The sequence below is a fragment of the Grammomys surdaster genome, unplaced genomic scaffold, assembly GCF_004785775.1.
Source record: "Grammomys surdaster isolate TR1022 unplaced genomic scaffold, NIH_TR_1.0 125561, whole genome shotgun sequence".
NCBI lineage: Eukaryota > Metazoa > Chordata > Mammalia > Rodentia > Muridae > Grammomys > Grammomys surdaster.
In genome coordinates this window covers 1480123-1503754 of record NW_021620408.1, presented here as the reverse complement: position 1 = coordinate 1503754, position 23632 = coordinate 1480123, and the positions used below count along the sequence as shown (strand labels likewise).

The 23632-nt window shown below is 46.0% G+C and overlaps 1 protein-coding gene across 1 annotated transcript in view; it reads left to right on the top strand.

Annotated features, from left to right (window-relative positions):
• Ctnnbl1 (catenin beta like 1) overlaps window positions 1-23632 on the top strand; it is a 157866-nt gene that overhangs the window by 48977 nt on the left and 85257 nt on the right. Inside the window, exons 4-6 of the mRNA XM_028786580.1 lie at window positions 3825-3964; window positions 14622-14719; window positions 21346-21439. Of these exons, the coding sequence (XP_028642413.1) occupies window positions 3825-3964; window positions 14622-14719; window positions 21346-21439 (332 nt within the window). The remainder of the gene's footprint in view (window positions 1-3824; window positions 3965-14621; window positions 14720-21345; window positions 21440-23632) is intronic.

The window sequence follows — 23632 nt, the reverse complement described above, 5'->3', positions numbered from 1 at the left end:
GCTCGAACTCACTATGAAATTGTGATCTTCCTTGGTGCTGGGATTACAGGCATGTACCACTATACATAGTGGGATCTTTTATTTTATTTTTTTGAAGCAGAGTCTTAGCTATGCAGCCCTAGTTGTCCTGGAACTCGCTATATACATCAAACTGGTCTTGAACACACCAAGATCCACCTGCCTTAACTTCTGCCTCCCAAGTGCTGAGATTAAAGGCTTGTTTCACCATCATCCTGGGCTAGTGTTTTAGTGTTTTATATCATTCCCAGTGACAAAGATCTAACCGTGCAAAAACAAAACAAACAAACAGACAAAGTAAACCCATTCTATCTTTTGGCAATTCTGATTCTTAAGAGTCCTAAGAATGAGAAATAATTTCATTAGAGTCTCTCTTATTAGAGGATGTGGGTCTCCTTGAAGTCTTGGTTATTTCCCAGAATCAGTTTCTCTCTCCCCTGAAGTACAGCTCTGTAACAGATGTCACAAAGCTTCAGGGTCATCTAGTCAGTATAAGGACTCTGTCCCATCTTTTAAGCAGGCTCAAGTCACAAGAATGTTTGTGATAGCACTTGCCTTTGTTCTTCCCTCTGACAGACACCCATGGTAGTTTCTGTGGTCACCAGTGAGTGCTGGAGGCCAGAGGTGAGTGTGCCCTGGAGGGGCCTTCTTATGGTTTGCATTGCTTTTTATCCAGTCCCCTTGGCACTTAATGTTCTTGTGAGATTACCTGGCCCACCCCACACATTGATGCTTGACATCAGTGCAATTGTCTTTTTCTTTGGTGGTGTTGGGTACTGAATCTAGGCCTTTCTGTGTGCCAGCCATGAGCTTTGCCACTGGACTTACACTCACAGCCCTGCACAAGCCCTCATGATCCATAAGTTCGATTCATAAGTCTGAATGGAATCACAGAGGCCAAAAAATAATCTATTTGCAAGCACAGAAGAAGGATCCTTTAAAAAGTGATATTAGGGACTCTTGATAAAATAATTATAGAACTTACTTTGAATTTGAATTATAATCAGGTGAGAGTAAGCAGAAAGTGTACATGAAAAAGAACAACACGGGTGTGTTTCACAGCAGAAGATGGAAGCGGACAGTGGGAATGTGAAGGTTCCAGAGTTTGTAACCCATCAGTGAGGTAGAGTGGAAAGCCTGGAAATGGGAAATAGACATCATTGTTTAGTGTGTGGTAGATGACATTCCCTTCAGATGTGAGGGCAAGAGTAGAGCACGGAGTTCCAGCAGCAATCCAAAGAGCCATAGAAAGTAAACTTGAATGTTTATGAATTTTGTAAGACATAAAACATCTGATCTTGGGTCTGGAGAGATGAGATGGCTCAGTGGTTAAGAGCACTGACTGCTCTTCCAGAGGTCCTGAGTTCAATTCCCAGCAACCACATGGTGGCTCACAGCCAGCTGTAATGGGATTCGATACACTTTTCTGGTGTGTCTGAAGACAGCTACAGTGTACTCCCATATATAAAATAAATAAATCTTAAAAAACAAAACAAAAACCATCTGATCTTCACATAGAAAAACTTCAGTCATATATGTGTTGAGTAGAGTTGCTGAAGGCAGAGATGTGACTGTCGGTTTGTGAGAGCTTTGATGTCAACAGATAGAGAAATATATACAGATGTGTCCAAAAAGGCATAGCATTATGAATGAAGAGATAATTTCCCCCTTGTTTTTTTTTATTTCCTTAGTTTAGAAAACATTTTATAAATCAGGAAATAAGACAAAACCCTGGTTTAAAAGTAAGTAACTGATAATTGGAAATAGTAAACAAAAAAATGTTAAATCAGAAATGCAGAATTTTTGAAGAGCCTTCTTTACTGTCTTGACCTGGAGGCAATTTTGACTAGCTACTACTGCTTGAGAGGGGAAGAGGGAACATCAAACACAGTTGTTGCCTTCTGATAGTTTATTCCTTCCTCTGCATTTGCCCTACCCAGTGATTGTGAATGCACAGCTACATGCCATTTGTTATGGGGGAGTGGAAACTGTCTGAGAAAGGGGAATTCTTTAAATAAATTACCGTACACCAACACGAGCGAGTGTACTATGCAGCTGTTTAAAATTGATGATTTACAACGGGAATTTCAGATAAAGAGTCTCCCACGCACTCTGTGATTGATTGGCAGTCCCTTCTTGGAGTATTGTCTGGAGAGGGATTTGGAAGCCAGGGCCAGGCTGAGTGTCAGGGGAGACTGGTGCAATCAGTGAGAGGCTTCTTGGAGAAGGGAACGGCCATCCAACAACAATTTGTCAGGAACTGGCTCTTACTATTGTAAAAGAATGTTTAGCCAGTATTAACAGCACAGTAAAATTGAGCATAGACCAGAGATTTGCTTTGTGGGTGAAAGGCTAAGAATTGAGAAAAATGTCCCAAGCAGGCTGGAATATCATCAGTGGTTATTTCCAGTTCAGAGGATTATGGATGACCTCTGTATACTTTTAAATGGCTTTCCTCTCTTTCCCCAGTTTTCTGTGAAAAGTAACAGTTTATAATTATAAAATGTATTTGTAAGTGCTTAGGAATAATGACAGGAAAAACAATAACAAGGGATATTAACTGAGGATGTTTTTAACAAAATCCAGTCTTGATGGTTTGCTCTTTATGGCTTCTGGATTCCAGTGTCTGCCTGCCCTTTAGCATCTAGAATATGGAGTCTGCTCATGGCTTCCAGGGCCTCCTTATGTTCCTTTTTTGAGGCCTCCACTTAAAAAGACAGGCAGCTGTGCATGTAGGAGACAAAAGCCAGTGTTCCTATCTGACCAAAGCTTATGTTGCAGAAGAGAAGCCAAACACAGAGTAACAGTAGTGGCCCAGCGTAGAGGCAGTGAGCACAGCCTCTTCCTGCTTCGTAGGAGTCTGACTCTGTTCTAAGTCCTGTATGTTCTGACTCTTATCTGACAGCATCCTGTGGGATGGGTACGATTATTGTCCCACTTACAGATGAAGAAACTGAGGTATAGACACACCAAGAAAGTAACTGAGCCAGGTTCAAGCCCAGGCCACCGGGCTCTAGAGCCTGTGTAACCACTGTGTCCTCTCAGTCACTCTGGCTCTGGCATTGTTCAGCTGCTGTACTTGCAGTAGCTCATTTGCTTCTGGGAACAAACACTCCTGTCTTGTTCATCAGGGCATTCCTTAGTCATCAGGCCCTGTGTGGGGCATGCAGAGGGAGTGAATGCAAAGCAGCCCTGTTCCCTATGTCTAGACAACTTTGTAAGGAGGCTCAGCATAGACACTGAGTGACAGGGACAGTGAGTGCAGAATGTCAAGAGTCTAGATCAGCCTGACCTGTGACCTGCTCTGATCTCACCAGAGCACATGTGAAGGGAGAAGGTTGCCATTGTGAGGCTGCAGTGTCTTCTCTTCCTTTGGGCGGCTGAGGAGAATAACTGGTTCTTGATCTGAAGAGGAATAAGAGAAACCCTCTTTGGATTAGGCCATAGCCAGTCCAGAGCCCCAGAGTAAATCATACCCCAAGGGGTAATGGTAGCTAATCCATAGGACTGAAGGGCAGAACATTTATTGCTGCAGAATGCTTTGAGGGCCTTAGAAGGCCGCTGTGCTGTAGGAGTAAGGGGACCCCTGTAATGAGATCTGAATCCAAGATTGATTTTTGTAATGAGGAAATCGATTTCCCAAGGAAGCCGTGTGGCAGTATGATATCTGGATGAGTGTACTTCTTGGTTGGTCTGCTGTCGACATTTTGACAGATTGTGTCAGTCTGGATTGTGTTGCTGTTTGCTCTCACATGTCAAGAGTACCCCTTGCCGTTCAATGACCCTGCCCTGTTCTCCCCTTCTAGGTTCATGGAATCTGAGCTGGACCTCAATGACATCATTCAGGAGATGCACGTGGTTGCCACCATGCCTGACCTGTACCACCTCCTCGTGGAGCTGAGTGCTGTGCAGTCACTTCTCGGCTTGCTGGGACACGATAATACAGATATCCTTGAGATCCGTGTAGTCGAAGACTGACATGGGAGAGCAGTTCCCTCTCTGCCTGGCTGTCTCCGCTGATGGCTGCTGCCACGGCTGCGGTTCTGTTGCTGTTCTAACTCTCTTCCTTCCTGAAATGCACACTGCTCTTTTACACATGAAAACCTGAGCCTTATCTATGAGCATGCCTTTGAGCGGATCCTTAATTGTCCCCATCTCTGTTAGTGCCAGGACACACCGCTCATCCCCAACAGCAGTAGTTTTCCAGATCAGAATTTGGAGACTCTTTATTGAGGTAAGAGCAGACAGGTTTGAATGTGTTGATGGAGACATCATTCTACTAACAGATGGCTCTGTGGATTGAGGCTACAGGAGGCAGTGAACCATGGCAGAGTGCTTGTCGGAATGTCCAGAGGATAGCAAAGCTTGTCTGTTTTGTCCACTACTATTTTGTAGTTCCTTAAAGGCAGACTGGGTATTTCCTACTTGATGAATGAGCTTTAGACCTAAACAGACAAGGTGGGCTTGTTCCTAGCCTCATTTTCACTAGTTAAAATTTGATATTTTTCATCTGCAAAGCTAGAGTTAAAAAACCTTGTCCTGTAGTGTTACTGAAGAAATCAGAGACATTAGTTTGTCACACATAGCTCCCGGCACGTACCAGGTACTTAGTAATGTTCCGTGTAACAAAGTCTGTATCATGACTTCTCAAGCCATTTCATACTTTGTCTCTGCTGTCGAGTGTGTGGTCGCTGCAGTGTAGGTGTTCCATGGGCTGTGCATGGGGTTCTGTTCATTAAACAGAATCTAGTTGTTTGAATCCAGATTTCCAAAGGTAAGAGATAAATGTTTCGGGTCTGCTTGAGTGATCATCTCAGGAAATGCTCCTGCTCCTGTTACTTTCATCTTTCTGGTAATCTCTCTCCTGAGAGCATGTCTGACTGGGCTCTTTCCTGACTGATAATCTCACAGAAATAAATCAATGGATAGTTTTAATGTGGCTTCTTGAAGGGAAATCTTAAGACATTTCTGATGCTTCATGTACTGTTATTGTTAAGAACGTCTCAGCCCATCCCCAGGTTGACAGGGTTTGCTGTGGGGTTCTGGGTCATCTGGTTTCAGAGCCAGCTGTCCCACATGTTCATTTATAGACATAGCTGTGTGCTGTCGGATGTGAGCTTAGTGCTGGGCCTCAGCAGCGTCCACTGTTCAGGTGCTCAGAGAACGTTAACCCATAGGCATGCTGGGTATTGTCTTGGGCTACTTGGGCTGCTATTACAAAGAACCATGGACAAGTGGCTCATAAGTCTAAGAGAATTGTTTCCTGTAGTTCTGGTGTTAGACAGTCCAGTAAGACTGGTGATTCTGGTGTCTGGTAATTTGGGTTTCTGATTCCAGGTAGCTGTGTGTGTGTGCATGTGTGTGTGTGTGTGTGTGTGTGTGTGTGTGTGTGTATGTGTGTCCTCTGATGGTAAGAGGGTGAGGAAGAGCTTGCCAAGTTTCTTTATAAGGACATTGATCTTACCTGTGAGGCCTCTGGCCTCTTGACTTCCCAAAATCCCTGCCTCCAAGTATTATCACCCTGGAAATCAAGTTCTAACATAGGAATTGGGGGTGAGGATATAAACCTTTGTTCTGTCTGTTCCAGGTACCTGACTGGCCCACTCAAGGGCAGAGTCAGTGATCGAGCACTCTAGCTCTGCTTCACATATGGAACAGTAGGTTTCCGAGTCTCACCAGGCTTAGCCTACACCTTGTTGATTCATCTGTCATTTGCAACTGTATTTATTTATGCGTGCATGCATGCACTTGTGCGTGCACGCACGTGTGTGTACGCATGCATGCAGGTATTGGGACAGGACACAGTGCATGTGTGGAGATCAGAAGACAACCTCAGGTGTGGGCCTCAGGCACCTTCCACTTTCACTTTGAGAAAGGATATCTTACTGCCCTGGAACTTCACCCACCAGGCCAGGCTAGGTGGCCTGTAAACTTGTAGGGAGCTAGCTCTCTCTCTCAGGTACACCCCACAGTTAACTGATAGTCAAAGCTGGTACATCATGTCCCTGGTCCCTGCATTTCCTGTAGCATACCTGGAGTCGTGCCCTTGACAGAGTTGCTTAGTCACCTGTCACTCTGCGCATTAAGACAGAAATTACCTACTTTGTTTCTGGAAACTCGGCTCTCATTCTTTTTTTTCCTGCTAATTCAAAACAACATGAGGCGAGCTGCAAGCTGCAGACGTTTCTGATTCACCGGCCATTTCTGCTGGGGAGAGGACTGACATGTGCTGCACTGTAGACATCCGTGTTCTTAGGAGAGGCAAGGGCACAGATGTTCAAGTTGGTGCATCCTGGTCTGTAAAAGGGAAAACCCATATCTCCCTACAGTGTCTCTGACAGACTGTCATTTCCTCCTATTTCCCCAGGGCCAGGCCATTCTTCCCTCCTTTCTGCCAGCCCTCACCCAACTGCCCTAATGATATTTTTTGAAATCTGATTTTTAATTATGCCCTACATCACATTTAAAGTGCATTTGAAATATTTTTAATTACCTTAATTTTAATTAGATGCAGCAATTAGGATAAATGTCATCCTCTTCAAAGTATGAGTTTTCTTGAAAGTAGTTTCAGGAAAGGGGAGGCCCTCCCGACTTGCAGCTAGCATGCAGTCTTTGTCAGGATGATGTCCCTCAATGCTGTACCTGCTTATCTGTGATCTATAATGGAAATTCCTCAGGAAACGGTTGTTAACGATTTACTGTTGTACAGCTGTAACTGCCCGCAACACCTTACCATGAATAAACAATTTCATGGCTGTCATGACTTCAATTTTTAATCTTTTTTTAACTCTTCATTTATCACTCAGGACCATACATGGCTGGTGTGTCCCCACCAAGCACAGGTCATCTCTGCTTTGTCCTTCTCTGAGGAAACATAACTGACGGGGATTTTAATTGGATCTGAGTCTGGTCTGTTGTAACCTTAAGAGGCAGTGGATGGGAGGCAACAGCTTGTGCCTCGTCCTTCAGTCCTTTCAACCGTGAGAAGCTGCTGAACAGTTGATCCTGGCTCTCCGCACCACTGCCGCTGCTGAGGGCTCGTCAGCTGTCTGGCTGTCCCCCAGAGGCTGGGTTATGGGCTGGATGCAGAGTAGAACTCTGGTCTGTGAGGAGAGGGGGAGGGACCCATCTTACATTGCATTAAATGTATTTAGAGGAAGCATGAGGTGGAACCAAACAGCTGTTGCCCTCTCAAAATAATCACATTTTAAAATAAGATCCTATAATGTAAATGATTTAAGGATTTTTTTAGAGTGTCGACAACCCCCCACCCCTCTTTTATTGGGTGTGAACTGTTTGGAATGTTGCTATAGAAAACTAAAAGCCCACAAGAAAACATAGAGGCTCAACTAACCTGGGCCCATAGTGGCCCACAGAGACTGAACCACCAACCAGAGAGCACGCATGGGGCGGAGCAGGAGCTGTATCTGACTCTGTTGCCCGTCTTTGACTCTCTTCCCCTTGTGGTACCTAGCCACAACAGGAGGAGAGTCCCCCATCCTACTGCAGCTTGGCCTGCCAAGGTGGGTTGATATCCATGGGAGGCCTCCCTTTTTCTGAATCTTTTCTGAAGAGAAAAGATGGCAGGGAGGTGAGGTGAGGGGGAGGGACAGAGATATTCTACAGTTGGGATGTAAAGTAAATAAATTAATTTTAAAAAGTAAAAGCAATGATGTTGAAAGCTAGTTTTCTTAGGTATTACTAGCAAACAGTTTGGTTCTGGCCCCGTGTTTTCTTAATTTGCCTGAGGAAATGAAGAGGAAGACCTCAAGGAGAGAGTACAATAGTGAAATACCACTGATGGTAGCTGGAACAGTCACCAGAGCACCAAGACTGTAAGCATCCTTAATGCCATTTGCCATGCTTTTGATTGAGTGTCCAGGTAGTGTGATCTTGCTGAAGTCTTTTTGGTAGATTTGACTCCTCTCAGGTTCTTCTGTTATATGCTAAGCATGTTGTCCGCTACTAGGAAGCAAGAGACAATCCCAGTGGCTAGGAGCAAAGCACCCAGATTACTACCTGGCGCATGTTGGGAGATGCCCTTGTAGCTCTATGCTCAGGAAAAGCCCTTGGAGCTCTAAGGAGGGGAGTATCATCCCTGGCTCGGGCTAGTCAGGAACTGGGGTTAGAGATTGGAAGCTTCTGATGGACCAAATGAGGGCAGTTCAGGTTTGTTTCTGTGTTTTCTACTGGGTGGTTGGAGCTGCTGTTCTTTCTGGACTACCAACCTGTAATCATCACAGATGTATCCTGATACCAGGACCATAGATTTCTTTATCTAGAAAGAGGAAAGATGGTCACTGTGCCTCCTGATCTGCAGCAAAGTGCCCTGTCCTTTAATAAGGGATCAAGTTGTCTAAACAGAATTCCTTCTGCCTCCTCCCCTGTGCTTGTGATGCAGAAAAAAAGAGATCTCATTGTAATGTTTAACTGAAATTTGTTTGTGTTTCCCTGGTGGCAGTGGAACAGCCCCTTTCTGTGCGGAGCAGCCTTAGGGAGTGATGGTTATCACTGTTTTCTAAGATAGTACTTGTGCAGACTTTAGCAAGCTGGAGAACTTGTAGAGTTGTCCTTGCTGTTTTATAAAGAATTACGGCGGGAATTTGGAAAAGGAGCAGACTTGTTTTTCTTAGACCAACAGGGATCAATTGAACTTGAGCAGTTTGGTCTGGGAGTGCTAAAGTGGAACCAACTGACTGAGACATCATATTATCCCAGAGGGTGTGCACTGTAGTCTAGGGTGCCTTGTGTTATAGACCCAGCATTAATGAGCAAGAATAGGGCTGGGAAGGTTTAAGCTGCCAAGGGGCCTTCTTTCTAATTGGACTGGGAGGGAGCCGGTTCCCGCTCTGCTGCTCTCTTGCAAGCGCTGTCTAACAAGATGCGCATATCTTGAGCTGTTGGCTTTTAGGAGCTAGTCTCAATCTGATATTTCCAGACTCAAAATCACAACAGAAAGAATTGTCTTATTTTTTTTCACGTGTCACATGACTTCCTAGATAATGCCTACCGATCTGCCACCCTCTTTTCTGGAGTCAGGTGACATGTTGTAAAGAACATGTTTAGATTTTGCTTACAAATAAAGAGCTAAAGTGACAAGCTAGGAAAGTAGAGCCATCTTACTGTAACTCTTGATCTTGTTTGTAGCTTCGAGGAAGCCATGCCTTCAAAGGTTTCGGTGGGTGTGCCCTGCCTTGGACACTTGGCCTGTGGCATGTTGGTGCCTATGGGTATGAGTAGGTACTCAGTGCTGACAGAGTGTTTTCCATATCATTTGATTTAGGGTCAATATAAATATAAGAATCCAGATCCTGTCTGGGTGACTTTGTGGCGCTGTTTTCAAAGGACAGAACCATATTGTCTGGATTTTGAAATCATCTGCATTAATTCAGCTATATCTAATCACTACTTGACCCACAAAGAAAACAAACATTTTTGTTAAAGCCACATTTGCTGCATTAAATCACATACATCCTTTGAATCTATACTGGTTTGTCTTCTTTAAATGACTTTTTAAAAGAAGCTATCTGTTCAGTGTTCCCCATTCTTCCTCTTCTTTTTTAAATAACTTTGTTCCTTGTAGATATTAATAAGATTAACAGTTTCTGAACCAATACTAAGGAGGATCAGCCCCCAAACCAATTATCTACAGCCAAAACACACAACAGAAGGAAACATCACTTTTGTCCAAAAGCTCTGTGTGAGGGCTGTTCATGTCCAGGTGGTCTTTCCCACTTCACTGTTATGCAAATGCATTGCCCTGGGAGTGGGCAGATACGGGGGCAAGTCGGTGGGCCTTTTACTCAGCATAACAAAATAGGTTCTTAAACCAAACCAAACTGTGTTTTGGTCATCATCAGAGAGACAGGCTCTCTGTTTTCCCGTTAGGTTTAGATGGGAGAGCTTTTATTTTGTACAGTTGAGATTGTAACTACAGTGGAGAAGCCTATCACCTGTGTCCCATGTCTGCCTGTGGTACAGCGCTGTGCCCGGTGTCTGCCTGTGGTAGAGCACTGTGCCCGGTGTCTGCCTGTGGTAGAGCACTGTGCCTGGTGTCTGCCTGTGGTAGAGGAGGCTCCTGTCTGTCCATCTTTAGTCCTGGTCCTTGTTCCTGTTTCTGGTCTTCAAATGACCTTCCTTCTTGTGGTCATATTACTTCCCCTAGGAGTTGATGGTCATAGTTATGGTCTCTTTATTGGCTTCTGAATGCTATTTTGGGAAAGTTGAGGATTTATATAAAATCAGTGGTGGATCAGATAAGATGTTTGTTAGAACTGGTGAATAGCTTATTCTCAAACGTGGCAGGAAAGCAGGCCGGGAAAAGAATCTACTAGAGCATTATATGAAACGAGTTTTCTTGGTAGAAAGGTAGAAAGTCATTGGGTTCCCATATAAAATTATCTCCGTTATCAATTTCCCAGCTTAAGTCCTGTGTCTGATGTGATACATTGGCACATGGTGTGAGACTAAGCAAAGAGAAGTAAGATCTGCCCTAAAGATCTTAGAAACAACAAAAGTTAGGTCTTCCAAACCAGTGTGACCCAGAAAGGAGACCATATCATGCTAGTTTTAGACTGTAGAGGCTTCCAGAAGGATGACATCCACAGTGATGGCTCTGGGTTCTTGTATATGAAAACTTGAGTTTTAACTTACACGACCTTGGTAGGTCTGTCTCTTTTCTTTCTTACAGCCCTGCAGGGGCATCAGTTGGGCATAGATGATCACCCATGTTTTACAGATAAGGAAGCTAAGACATAAAGAAATAGAGGGGCTCGTGCAAGGTTACATGGCTGGTGTTGATTATCAGACCATTCTGCTCACCAAAGCAAAGATGAGCATCTTATGATCCCTGACCTCCAACTTTTGCTGACTCACTCATCACCCAGCCAGGTACAATAAGCCCATCACCAAGTTGAACTATTTAAAGACATTTTAACTAAAAAATGTATGTAGACTACCACATGTAGTCCAGCAAGAGCATACAGGTGGAATATGGGCCTCACTCTCATGATCTGATACAGCCAGGAGTTATAGTTCATGGCTGCTGCCCAGCATCAAGCAGGATATTGTACTCTTAGTATTGTGAAGAAGATCAAATCCCAAAGTCTAGGTGTATTTTCCACTGAGCATATCCTTTCACACCTCGATAAAGTCAACAAATTGAAAATCAAACCATCATGAGTTGGTGGCCGTCTGTATCCATTTTGTCTTGAGTCTATTTTATAAATAATTATACATACTAATCAATTAAGTAATCATTTCTGCTGCCATTCAAGGGATAGAATGATACTACTTATTGTACCTGATTCGGATCCTTATCCTGTAGACAGCTGACTGTGGTACATGAATGATGGGTCAGTGGGTGGATCCAGAGTGGGTGGATCTGCTGGGTAGATAGAGCGGTCACTGGACAGATGTAGGCTTGGTGGGTGGATAGAAAGATCAGTGGACAGATGGAGGGGCAGGTGGGAATGGGAAGGGGGGAGGGAAGAGTGGGTTGGTGTATGGATCGAGGGAAGGGTGGATGAGTTGGTGAGTGGATAGAAAGATCAGTAGATAGATGGAGGGGTGGGTAGGCTATTGGAAGAAGGGAGGGAGAAAAGAATGTGGATGGATTGAGGGATGGGCGAGTGGGTGTGTGGGCAGATAGATGTTAGACAGAATGTTGATGTGCGTATTAAGCATGGTGAAGGGTTATCACACCTGAGAACTTTTTGGAAGAGTTGTTTAAATGTGGGAATTTCTTAGATGAGGAGTTCTAACATTTTATCCTTTATCCTAAGACTTTTAATAATTTATGGTAGAAATAAATACTGGGTCTTTCCTGTAACTACAGTAATTCAATCAATCCAGAATTTACCTGAGTCTGGCCACGCTTGAACCATGCATCAGTGTGAAAGGCACGACACACTGTTATTACTGGGATTAGGGATTACGATCGGGGATGCTCCCTTGGCTCCTGTGATATGGTGTAATATGCACTCTGCACTTTGGCTTTCTGGTCTGTAAAGTGAGGATCGTACTTTCCTGTGTAATGCTGTTGTGAGAACTCAGTACCCGGCCCCTGGTCCAGGGATAGAATTTAAATGGTGGCTTTATGATGGAGACGGCTTTGGCTTTCACAGAGGACAAACCTGCTTGCAGGGTAGCACTGGGGTTTTTAGGCATTAATTTGTTAGCTTTTTAAAAATTTAATTGAAGCCGGGCGGTGGTGGCGCACGCCTTTAATCCCAGCACTTGGGAGGCAGAGGCAGGCAGATTTCTGAGTTCGAGGCCAGCCTGGTCTACAGAGTGAGTTCCAGGACAGCCCGGACTATAAAGAGAAACCCTGTCTCGAAAAACCAAAAAAAAAAAAAAAAAAAAAAATTTAATTGAAATGACTTGTGTATTTGGATTTACTGTATGTCAAGTATGACCCATGGTCTTTTGTGTCAACAGCTTTCTGGTTACCTCATTTATAAAATGTGAAAGATTTTTGTCCAAAGACCTTTAAGCTCATTATCCTGTCTGTAGTACTTTTGTGGTTTGTGTAAATATCACCTTTAAGAGTAAAAGAGACATAAAAAGTGTAATTACTTATTCATGACGGCCATCTAGTCAGTAAGCCTTTTTTTTTTTTCTTTCAGCAAAAGATGTCCATAAAATTCCTAGGCCATCAGTTAGCAGTCAGTGTTTCTGCCATTCTTGTCAGTGTGTCCTGCCTCTTCTGTTTTTCTTTCTGCTGCTGCTGAGACTGTCCTGGCTTGATCTTGTCTCCAATTCTGCACTCTCTGTGTGTCGCAGCTTTGGAGTGGGTCGTCCCCTTCAGGCATGGCTCCCACCTTCCCCCTATCTGCACCCTGACCCCAGATCTCACAGCAGCTGCTGTGCCCGCAAGCCCTGTGCATGCATTCATGGAGACCATAGAAGGATGTTGGATGTCCTGCTCTGTTTCTCTCCCTTTGGGACTTTTACTGAAGCTTCAACTAAGCTGATGGTTAGCAAGCCCCATAATCCTCCTGTCTCCCTTCTACCCCAACACCTGACTTTTTCTGTCAGTGCTAGGACCTGAACTCAGATCCTTCCTGTTGCACAGTGAGTTCTCTTACCCACTGAGGCGCTCTCGCCAGCCCACTTGTGCAGCCTTTTCTTCACCAAATTATAACTTTCCTCTAGTCCTCCACTCTCTCCCCTTCCGTATTTTGGTGAACTCCGGCACCTGTGCTTTTAATCCTGTGCTTTTGCTCCTAGCTTTCGTGACCCCATCTTCCTCACTGCCTGGCTTCTTGCCAGTGTCCTTTCAGGAAGTCATTCCCAATCTCCTCACTCAACTCATAAGCACAGTTCCTGGTCCCTGTCCTTGTCTGTGATTATCCTTCCACAGAGGAGGAGACTGAGGACCAGAACCATGAATGGATTTGTCTTTATCACTTTTGTGGTGCTTTATTAATCATGGATATTCAGTAAATGCAGATTATGTGAGGGAGAAGAGAGATAGAAAAGTTTTTCTAGGGAAAGAAAGCTTAGTTCTACCTTCTAGTTTCAAAATCACTCCTTTCCCCTCCTTCTTGTTTCCTTTTGCTTAAACTTCACTCTCTTTTTCCTCTTTTATCCATGTTTCAATTCCATTGTACACATTTTTAAAAATTACTTTAATTAGGTCTTTGAGGGAGGGGTGCATGTGTGCAGGTGCCTGTGGAAGCCACGGTTGCATTGGATCCCCTGAGCAGCTGGAGTTACAGGAGTTAGGATCTACTTAATATAGGTGCTAGGAAATAAACTTGGGCCCTGTGCAAGAACAATATGCACCCCTGACACTTAAATTTCTAACACTTACACTCCTAACACTTACACACCTAACACACCCCTAACACTTACATTCCTAACACTTACACTCCTAAGCACTTATACTCCTAACACACTCCTAACACTTATAGTCCTAACACTTACACTCCTAACACTTACACACCTAACACTTACACACCTAAGCACTTACACTCCTAACACACCCCTAACACTTACACTCCTAACATACTCCTAACACTTACACTCCTAGCACTTATACCCCTAACACTTACACTCCTAACACTTACACTCCTAACACACTCCTAACACACACTCTTAACACATAGTGTCTTTCCATCCTCATTGCACATCTTCTTTGTGTAGGCTGAGGGAGTTTGGCTGAGGATCAGCGCTGCCCCGCGGAAACCCTTTCCTTTACATTGCCCAGCGAGTTCGTCCAGCCCTGGTCTCTGACGACCTCCTGGTAGGCACAGTTATCTCTCCTGCCTTTGCTGCTGAGCTGTGCCAGGCAGGTCAATCATGCTGCATCTTGAGAGTAGAAGTTACAAGATAAGGGTAAAGAGGCTAGAAATGCAGCTTCCCCAGATGATCTTTTTAAAGCTTGGAAATTATGAAAACACAGTAGACCTGCAAACTAAATTGTAAATGGATCAGTTCAGCTGCATTCACTGAGACCCACTGACGGAGAAAGGACAGTAGTAAGACCTGAGGGTGTTAAAGATGACAGTGACAGTGGCCAGTGACTCAAGGGGAGCCACAACCTGAACAAGATGTCAGCAGGGCCTCAATGTGCATGGAATGTCCTTAACGCTCATCACATGTGTCCATAGCTGTGGTTGATCTCCTTCAGGAGCTGACAGACATAGACACCCTCCACGAGAGTGAAGAAGGAGCAGAAGTTCTCATCGACGCCCTGGTAAGTAGCTCATGCTTCGGGTTGTGTGGGATTGTGACGTGTTGGTTTTGGCCTTGCCACCGTGCTCAAGTGGAATCCGTAGAATGCTGGGTTGAGGCTGGATGGAAGTGTGCAGAAATGCAGCTGGTGGGATGCTTTCTTCTGTGGGACTGTGAGGGAAGAGACGAGGGGAACCAGCGCGAAGTAACTAAGTGCTCCAGGCAGGACTTTGCTCCGTCCCTTAACCCTGCTTAGTCCTCTTCACATCCTCCTGGAAGCTGAGGCCCAGGAGAGGCGGAGCAGCATTCTGTATTCTCTCTTCTCTCTCTGATTCTGTGACTTTCCCTCACTGGCTGGGTTGCTGCTAACGTTTTGATAGAGAGATCTCACGGGTGTTTGCTTTCGGTCTTGAGGTTTATGATTGCAGCGAGGATGGAGACTGTTACTTACTGTACACAGATGGGTCATCAGGGAGGCTAGGGGAATGTTAGAAATGAAGAGCAAACCTGAGATCTCTTGTAGGTGAGAACTGCGTCCCGTGCTTTGTTTGTTACAAGGGCTCACTGTGTAACCCTGGCTAGCCTGGAACTCGATTTGTAGACTAGGCTGGCCTCAAACTCTCTGAGATCTGAACTCACAGATCTCTGCCTGCCTTTGCTTCCTCTGTGTTTGAATTAAAGATCTGTATCACCTTGTGTGTGAAGCCAAGGCCAAGGCCAAGCCTCAGATGTTACTCACTTCTTAGCGGTTACCCAGGCAGCACCAAAGCAACCCCTGTCCACCAGGTCCCAGCTTGACATATAAGAAAGACTCCTTCTGCTGGGCCCCTCAGCCAGGTCTGTGTCACTGAAACAAAAGCTTACATGCTCTGAACCCTACCTGATGAGGGAGGCCTCCAGACTGAAGAGGCACTACAGCTGGCCAGTGCGGGAGGCAAATCTGGTCTAGTCTCTTACCCTAATTCTGATGAGAGATCATTCTGCTCACTGCTAGGGACTCTGGGCCTCCCTTTTCTTCTTTTACCCTCTCCTGTCTCTTCTCTCTGATAAGAATGGTGGCAAGTGCAGCTTTCTGAGCAGACTACAATTTCTCAGAAGCCACTGCAGCACATTAAGCTGCCTTCTGGCCCCACCCACAGGCCTACAGGATCAAGGTAGCTGGACTGGGAACTCCAGTGCCTAGGAGACGCCTCTGCAGCACGGCCTACTACTTCTCTTAATGTTCTCAGCACCAGATCTTCCCCCACACTGAGCTCACTGCTGATGTGGTATAAGTGGAGGGGTTGTGAACCCTTTGGAGATGAAGGATTGTCTCTGGGCCCGGCTGGAGTCCACCAGGGCCCTGTGTCGGTAGCACGGAAATGTCTATGGCTGTTTTCCTTTCAGGCTCCTTCCTAGAGTGAGCTGCCACTTTCATGGGCTTTGAGACCTTTATTTTTCCTTAGAGCCACTGTACAGAAAGAGAAGGATTCTGCCGGGGTAGCCTTTGTTTTGAGGATCATTTGTCGCAAGGCTATGACACTCCCTCCTGCACTGTATCTCCACAGTGTCATTTGTGCAGTCTTACCTTCCAGAGGTTAATTGCGGTGGCCCTGTGTGTGCCTTCCTGCCTAGTCCCTGGGCTGGTTTTAATTACCATCCCTTGCCTGTGTGAATGGAGAAGATGAGAGGGGAACAGCCAGCCAGGCGGCTGCTGTGAACCTACATAGAAGCAGCAGCTCACACAAAAGCCCCCTTTGTGTCTCCGTGTTGCCAAGCCCACCAACAAAGGCTGCATCTTGCAGATTTTATTGTCTGTCTGGAAGGAAACAGTTCCTCCTCAGTCTTGGGAGCCATTAGGTAGCTGCTGTGCAGGATTTCCTGTTTGTTTGGGATTTTTTATGATTATATTATTTTAAGATTTTGACTCTTACGGCTTTATCCTAGTGGGGCTTTTGTGAATCAGACACTGAGCATTCTGGAGTCGAGTATGTTATTTGCTTGTCTGCTACCACTCAGAAGCCGTCAGTAACTGTCATGGGCAGAACTGGAGAGTAGGCTTCCATTTATCTCGCCCTCGTGCCACATTGAGGAAGAAGTTTGATAAGTATTCTCATATTACAAGGGTTGAGTTGTCTTCATAGTTTTAATTTGGGGCCAATATTGGAAGCCTGGAATTGCTGGAGCAGAGGCTAGAGGGCATGTGGCAGGATTTATTATGGTGTGCAGTTTGCAGTTTGCAGTTATTGCCTTGGTCTTTTTCCCAGTTGGAAGTCCCAGCAATAGAGTAGCACATTTGTGAGCAAAGTGCTGTCCTGGCATTCTTGGGAATCTTTGGGGTTTTATATTTTGGATCACATTCATTGCTGTTCTGTATACACAAAGGGAGTATTTGTGCTTTGGAACAAATCAATTTAGGAGTCTGGAAGATGGACTTCTCTGGAGATCATAGATGTGAGGTTTATTGCATGAGTGAGAACTCCCTGGCTCACCCCTCCACAGACATGTGGTTCCTGAGTGCAGTGACCAGACAGCGGATGGCCTACAGTGAGCGCCTCCCTGGGCTTTCTGGGACACTTCATATCTTCCTGTCAAGCCTCCTCCAGCCTTAGCTCTTCTCTTTGTAGCTTTTCCATCTCATCTCTGCAGCAGAGACCTGGGAACTTGCCACGTTGGATTATGGCTTCTGTGGACCAGTTTGTCTTTCCCAAGTTGTGGCGCCGCTGGGGGACTGATCAGGTCTGCAGCTCTGCCATTCACTGTGTGCCCTGTGACGGATGCTTTTCCTTCCATGTCGTGTTTCTGCACAGTGGAGATCATGCTTGTGTTTGTCACACAGTGTAGCTGTGAGGCGTCAGTGTGTATTTAGAGATCTTTAGGGTTCCTGCTACGTGCTGGCTGTTTTCCAGGACTGGTGGGGATCCAGCCATTTGTAAATGTCAGGTGACGGTGATAAGCATCACCTGCCACACGGTGACGTGCTTGTGGATGTTTGTTGAACTTCAACAGTTTTCAGTTTGAAAATGTTTCAGAAAGCATTTCCAGTAATTATTTTTAAATATTTGGATGACCTGGGTCTAAATAAGACATCCAAAGATGGAGGTTACGTTGAAAGGAAAACTCAGTAATGAGGATACAGGACAGGATGTTGAGAAGGCAGGCTCCGAGGGATGAAGAGTAGAACTGGTCAGTTCTGGGGGCAAGTGTCACAGAATGTCAGGTTGTGCGGAGGAGTCATCAGAGCAGGGTAGAGAGTGGCTGAGGTATGAGGCTGCCTAGGGCCCACATTGAGTCATCTGTAGACTTGAGCAGGTGTACCTTTGATGTAGAGCGCCTGGGGGTTCCCTTCACACCCATCCTCGTCCTCAGTCAGCCCTTCTCAAATGCCCAGTTCTCAGCATGCTCTGCCTGGGTCTGGTTTGCTGTTTGATTTGTGCTGCTCAGGTGCAGCCAAGCCATGCTTATTACCGTGTCAGCCTCTGCTTCCTGGCTTTCTTCCATTCGTGTTCTCTCCTTTCTCTCTGTCCTAAAGCAAAACTCAGCAGGTCTTCATTCACTTGACGCTCACTGCGTGCTGACTTGCTCTTGGTCCTAGAAACCGGGTACTTGTAGCTCTCAGTATAACTGATAGGGGTCTCTGCTCCCAGAGGGTGGGGCAAGAAATGGGGAATCAGATAAACCACCACAGTGTGTCTCAGTCATTCAGGGGATGAAAATGGAATGGCTGAATGTGTGGAGGTCTGGTTAGACCTGGTTCTCCAGAAAGGCCTGAGTTCTGGATGCATGAAGAGGCCAGCCATTCAAAATGGCCAAGAGCAGGGTAGGGCAGGGAAGAGACCAAGGTGAAAAAGAATAAGCTTGGCACCGAAGAGAATGGGAGGAGCCACTTGGTGTAGGGGAGCGGTTCTGCATCCTGTAGGCTTCTGAGATTGGACTAGAAGTGTCTGTCTAGATGTTTAGAACATCCATACACGCAGCTGCAGGTGGGAAACGGGATGGCAGGAATGGCAGCCCATATTTCAAGAGGTGACATTAGGCCTGCTTTTAGCATTATGACTTTCAAAACTTATTTGATCAAGATTCCTTTTCACATGTTTGGGCTTTTTTTTTTTTAAATATAACATTTCTGAAACCCATTGTGGGTGGAAGAACTCCCATCTCGCTCTTGAGTGTCATGGAGTGGGCTGGGTGAAAAAAGAGTCCTCTTCAGACCCTCTCATCTGTCTGCTTTCCTATTTCCTCCTTTTCTCTTATATCCTTCCTCTCTGGTCAGGTGGAAAAAGATGTCTGATCATGCCCTCGAACCTCCTCTGAGTGAGACCTGCTGTTTGGGGACCTGCTAACAAGCAGAAATAACCAGAGACTTATCAGAAACTGCCAGGCCTCAGACAGTCCTCATTTCCAAGGCCAGGGCTGCTCTGGCTGGTGCTTTAATCCCCAAGCAGGATTTGTTTTTAGTTTCAGACTTGGTCACAGATCCAGAAAATTGAAGGTAGGCCCGAGGCTGGAGGAAGTAGGCAGAATGCTAATTTGCACTCCTTACTAGCTGGCTCTAGAGCCATGCATAATACACATACTTTCCTAAGGGTTTTCTGAGCTTAATGCATTTTGACTGCTCTCGGCTCTCCTGCAATCAGATAAAATTGTATCTAACCCAACTAAACATTGAGTTTCACACTTTGCAAGCTTAAAAAGTCTGCCTGTTAGAAGTTAGATTTCTGTAACAAGAAAAAAGACTTTCCTCAAGCCAGACGCCCACCATCCATATCCACTTGGCTCTAGGATGTAAGTGCTGCTCACCACCACCATCCTGCCAGTGTCCAGACAGCAGAGATGGCAAGCATAAGTAAGCATCAAGGAAAGAGACAAATGATTCAGCTAACGTGGCCATCCATCGCAGCAGAAGTCGGCCATGCAGTCTGTAGCAGTGACAAGCCATGTGCCCCCAGCGGAGCTGTGATGGTCACCAATTCAGAGTTGGGGAGATAGGTCAGTCGGGGTAGTTTCGGAAAAACTAAGTTATGGCATGTTCTGTGCCCCCAGATGTTTTCTGCTTTCATTCCCATGTATAACTGATTCCGTTTATTAAGGGAAACACTTTCATGTTCTTATTGGCTATGAGACTTGAGAGCAAGATTGTGTATCTCCTGGGAGAGGGGGAAGCAGCTCATTTTCTGCTGCAGCCCTTCCAGTTCTGGCACCAGCTCCTCTCCAGTGGGCTCTGTCCCCATTCCTTCCTCCAAGGCACAAGGGGGAGCCTAGAAAGCACCACTCACTAGCAATTGAGTGTGCAGACAAGCCAATGATTTCAGATTTTCTTCATGTCCAGATGTTGCCCCCAAATCTCACCCAGAAAGAACAGAGGCCATATTTGACATCTGTCTTTCTTCTCCTTGCTGTCACCCTTAGGCTCTGTCAAGCCAGGTCTGTAGAGTGCAGCTTTCTCCACAAAGGCTTGGAAAGTGTTGGTGACATACTCACTGCCTTCTCCTTCCTTCTCTCTGTCTTTCTCTTCTCACCGAAGTAATAGCTCATTGCTGCCCCCAGCTCTGTGTCTCTGGCCAGGCTACCTAATCTCTCTGAGCCTTTGCTTGTGCTCTGTCAGAGTTGTGAGCCTTATGCCAGGGTAGATGCAATACTGTCTGAAAGCACATTGTGGTGCACACAGTGAATGCATAAGTTTATTTGGTGAGGTAAGGCTTCTCCGTTATTTGTTACGTGCAGAGTTGTTCAAGACCTTGAAGTGTGCCATGGTGCATGAGGTAAGGGGCTTGCTATCAAAGAGCTTGGCTTTTTTTTTTTTCATCAGTGAGGTAAATGGCATGGAGTGCATGTAAAGTTCGACGCAAACTTGATCACGGGCATTTAACTTGTTCCTTTAGCCAAAAGCAGTGCCCCACATTTTCCTGCGATTGCTGCAGAGTTCTTCTTTATCCTCATTTCCTATGTAAGGCAAGCAAGGCACTGGGAAAGGGGAAGGGAGGCTGTATACGGCACGCAAGTCTTCCTGGATGCCTGATCACAGCTGTCTTCCCTGAATAGTCTCTTCCCCAGGAGAGAAAACCAGGGCCTGCCTGCCTTCCTTCCCTGCAGCCCTGGGGTTACCCACAGGCAGTCCCCCAGAACCTGTTGTACAGATGGTAGTGTAAAGGAGGAAAGGCTTTCTTCAAGCTTCTAGAAGGGAGCCTGACTTTGGTGTCACTCCTTGGCAGATGTTTGCTATTGGCTGTATTCTGTAGCTACTGTGGGCTTCCTATCTACCTCAAAAGGTGTGAATCAAATAAGTGCTAAAAGATGTTTTGCCTAAAGGCCTCATGACCTGTTTTTACATCATGTATAGGTACTACTGAGGCAGAGCTTGAGGGAGGGGAGGTGGGAGAATGAACATGAGGACGTTGCATTCCCCGCTTGGTAACCCTGAGTTTTCCTTTGTGTCATTCATCTCTGGCTTTCCCAGCCTGGGTCCGGACTAGCGGGGTTAGGAAGGGGCTAGGACCCCTTTCTTGCCTGGGGTGTCTTGAAGAGGCCATGGGTTGAGAGATCACTGCAGGCTGCTAGTTCTGCACTCAGTCTGTTCATTTGAATGGAGAGCAGTGACTATGGGAATGGGGACATTTGGGGACTGACCTGTGATGTACTCTTCTCTCCCTTTGCCTCCTGTTCCTGCAGGTGGACGGGCAGGTGGTCGCTCTGTTGGTGCAGAATCTGGAGCGCCTGGATGAGTCTGTGAGGGAGGAGGCTGATGGTGTTCACAACACCCTAGGTGAGGGGCTGGTGCCCAATACTCCCTATACTCCAAAACTGCCTTTGTATATTTCATATAACTACAGCTTTGATTTGGCATATAGGGAATCAAAGCCGAAATCCACTAAGTAGGCACCTGTCCAAGAGAAAATGTGCTGGCTCCTAAATTTTATTTTAAGATTTTACTGTTTTTAATTATGTGTATATGCATGTTGCGAGTGTTTGCACATCATTGTGGAGGCTGGAAGATCCTTGTTGGATCCCCTGTGCTGGAGTTAAAAGTGGTGTGGCCTTCTAATGTCGGTGCTAGAAAAGCAAACCAGATCTTTGCGAGAGCATTATGAGCTCTGAACCACTGAGCATCTCTGCTTAGAAGCCTTTGCCTCCAAAAGTTAAGATGAAATCCTTGTGGGACCCTCCCTGCCCTAGGAAGCCAAGTTTTAACTTTGTGGGTGATCTTGTGTCGGCTTCTCTCACCCCCTTCCTTCAGTGGAGCTGCAGGTAGCTGCACGTCTGCAGACATTACAGAAAGGTATTTGCATTGAAAAGAGCTGGTGTTTCCTTGTCTTTACAGACAGCTTGGTTAACTGAGTTAAAATACTCTGAGTGACTCTGCTGCCTCTGCGTCCTGTTCATTTCAGTGGATTCCTCTACAGTCCTTTCTTTCTCCCTCAAATCTCTCCAGTTTCTCCCTTCGCACAGTCGCAGAGCCAGCGGCCTATTTAAAATCAAGCCTTTGGGCAGGCCACTTCCTCACTGGCTGCTCTTGTGTTAAACCAGCGGTGGCATCTCTGCAAGCTGAACTCCAGCAATGAAGGGCGCCAAGCTGAAGCAGGAGTTTCTATGAGATTAGTTTCCCTCCCAGCTCCTCTGTGTTTACTGCAGATCTCCCTTGTAGTTCTAGACTCTTCAGTGTGGATTATTGTAAAGAAGAGGGGAAGATGGGCACCCAGGGAATACGAGAGGAGAACACGACAGCCTGTGGTTGGCGGCTGGCTCTAGTGTAGAAGCAGAAGTTGGCATTGCCATCTGTCAGCCTAATGCTAGATTTTGCAACATGGCAAGCTTATCAAAAGTCTTAGCTGCTGTTCATAAACAGACTGTGGTATGGTGGGGAAAGCTCAGCTCTGGCAGATCTGTCTGGTTTCTGCGCAGGCACCCACCACACTCAAATTCATGCCTGTCTCCTCCCCACTCCTTGGGTGCCCAGTGTTTGTCAGGCACGGTACTGGGAGCTAGGGCAGATCGGGAGGAGCCAGGCATGGCTAATACAAGGGTGGTCTGACGGGAAAGCCCACCCAGGACAGAGGAAGGGGGTGCCAGTGACAAGAGTCAGTACTTAGGATTAGTGATAGTGAGAGCATCCTAGGAGCTGGGAGAAAGGGCCTCTAAGTGTTGCATGGAAGCTGACTGAGGCCCTTTGCCTGTGGAGGAATCAGTGGGGCTGTCCTTGTCAAAGTGAGGCTGTACTTTTGGAAAATGAGGGCGGGAGGTGGGGTTGGGGCAGTGAGATCGGGGTGTGAGTCTGTCCAGAGTTTAGAAGACCCTGTAAACCATGGCAGAAAAGTGTAGCTTTGTTTCCCGTGGGTAACAGGAGATCATGTCAAGTATGAGCAGAACAAAAATGAACACGTGCTTGAGACTGGTCTCGTGAGTCCCTCTGCTGCTCACTGTCAGCATGTGTCCCCTCCCTCAGTGACTGCCGATCTCCTCTCAATGGCCCTTGAGGAAACTGGCATGGGTAGAAGATCAAAGGTTTCTTCAGCCCTTGCCCCTTCAGAATTCAGGTGCAGCTCGTCCTGGACATTATGCTTAGGGAACACACAGCAGGATCTGCCTGTGAGAGTAGCCTGTTCTAAGATAGGAAGCAAAGGGGCCCTGAAGGGAAGGAAAGCATTTGATGTGGTAAGGACGGTGGTGTTTTCTAATGCCCTTCTTCTTGATATCATAGCATGTAATAGCTTTTCCCCCTTTGCCTCCTAACTTTTAATTTTCCTATTAAGTCACACTCTGACGGTTGTAGGAGATAGCAGGACCAATTATTCGCTTTCCGATACCTGGCAGCTACCTATGCCAACATGGCCTTTCCCCTCTGCACACATTATTGGGTTTAATTAAGAAGATCACACTCACCTCCCTGCAAGTGTCCTGGTTTCCATATGATTCAGACCGAGAGAGAGGGGGGGGGGGAGGGGGAGGGGGAGAGAGGGAG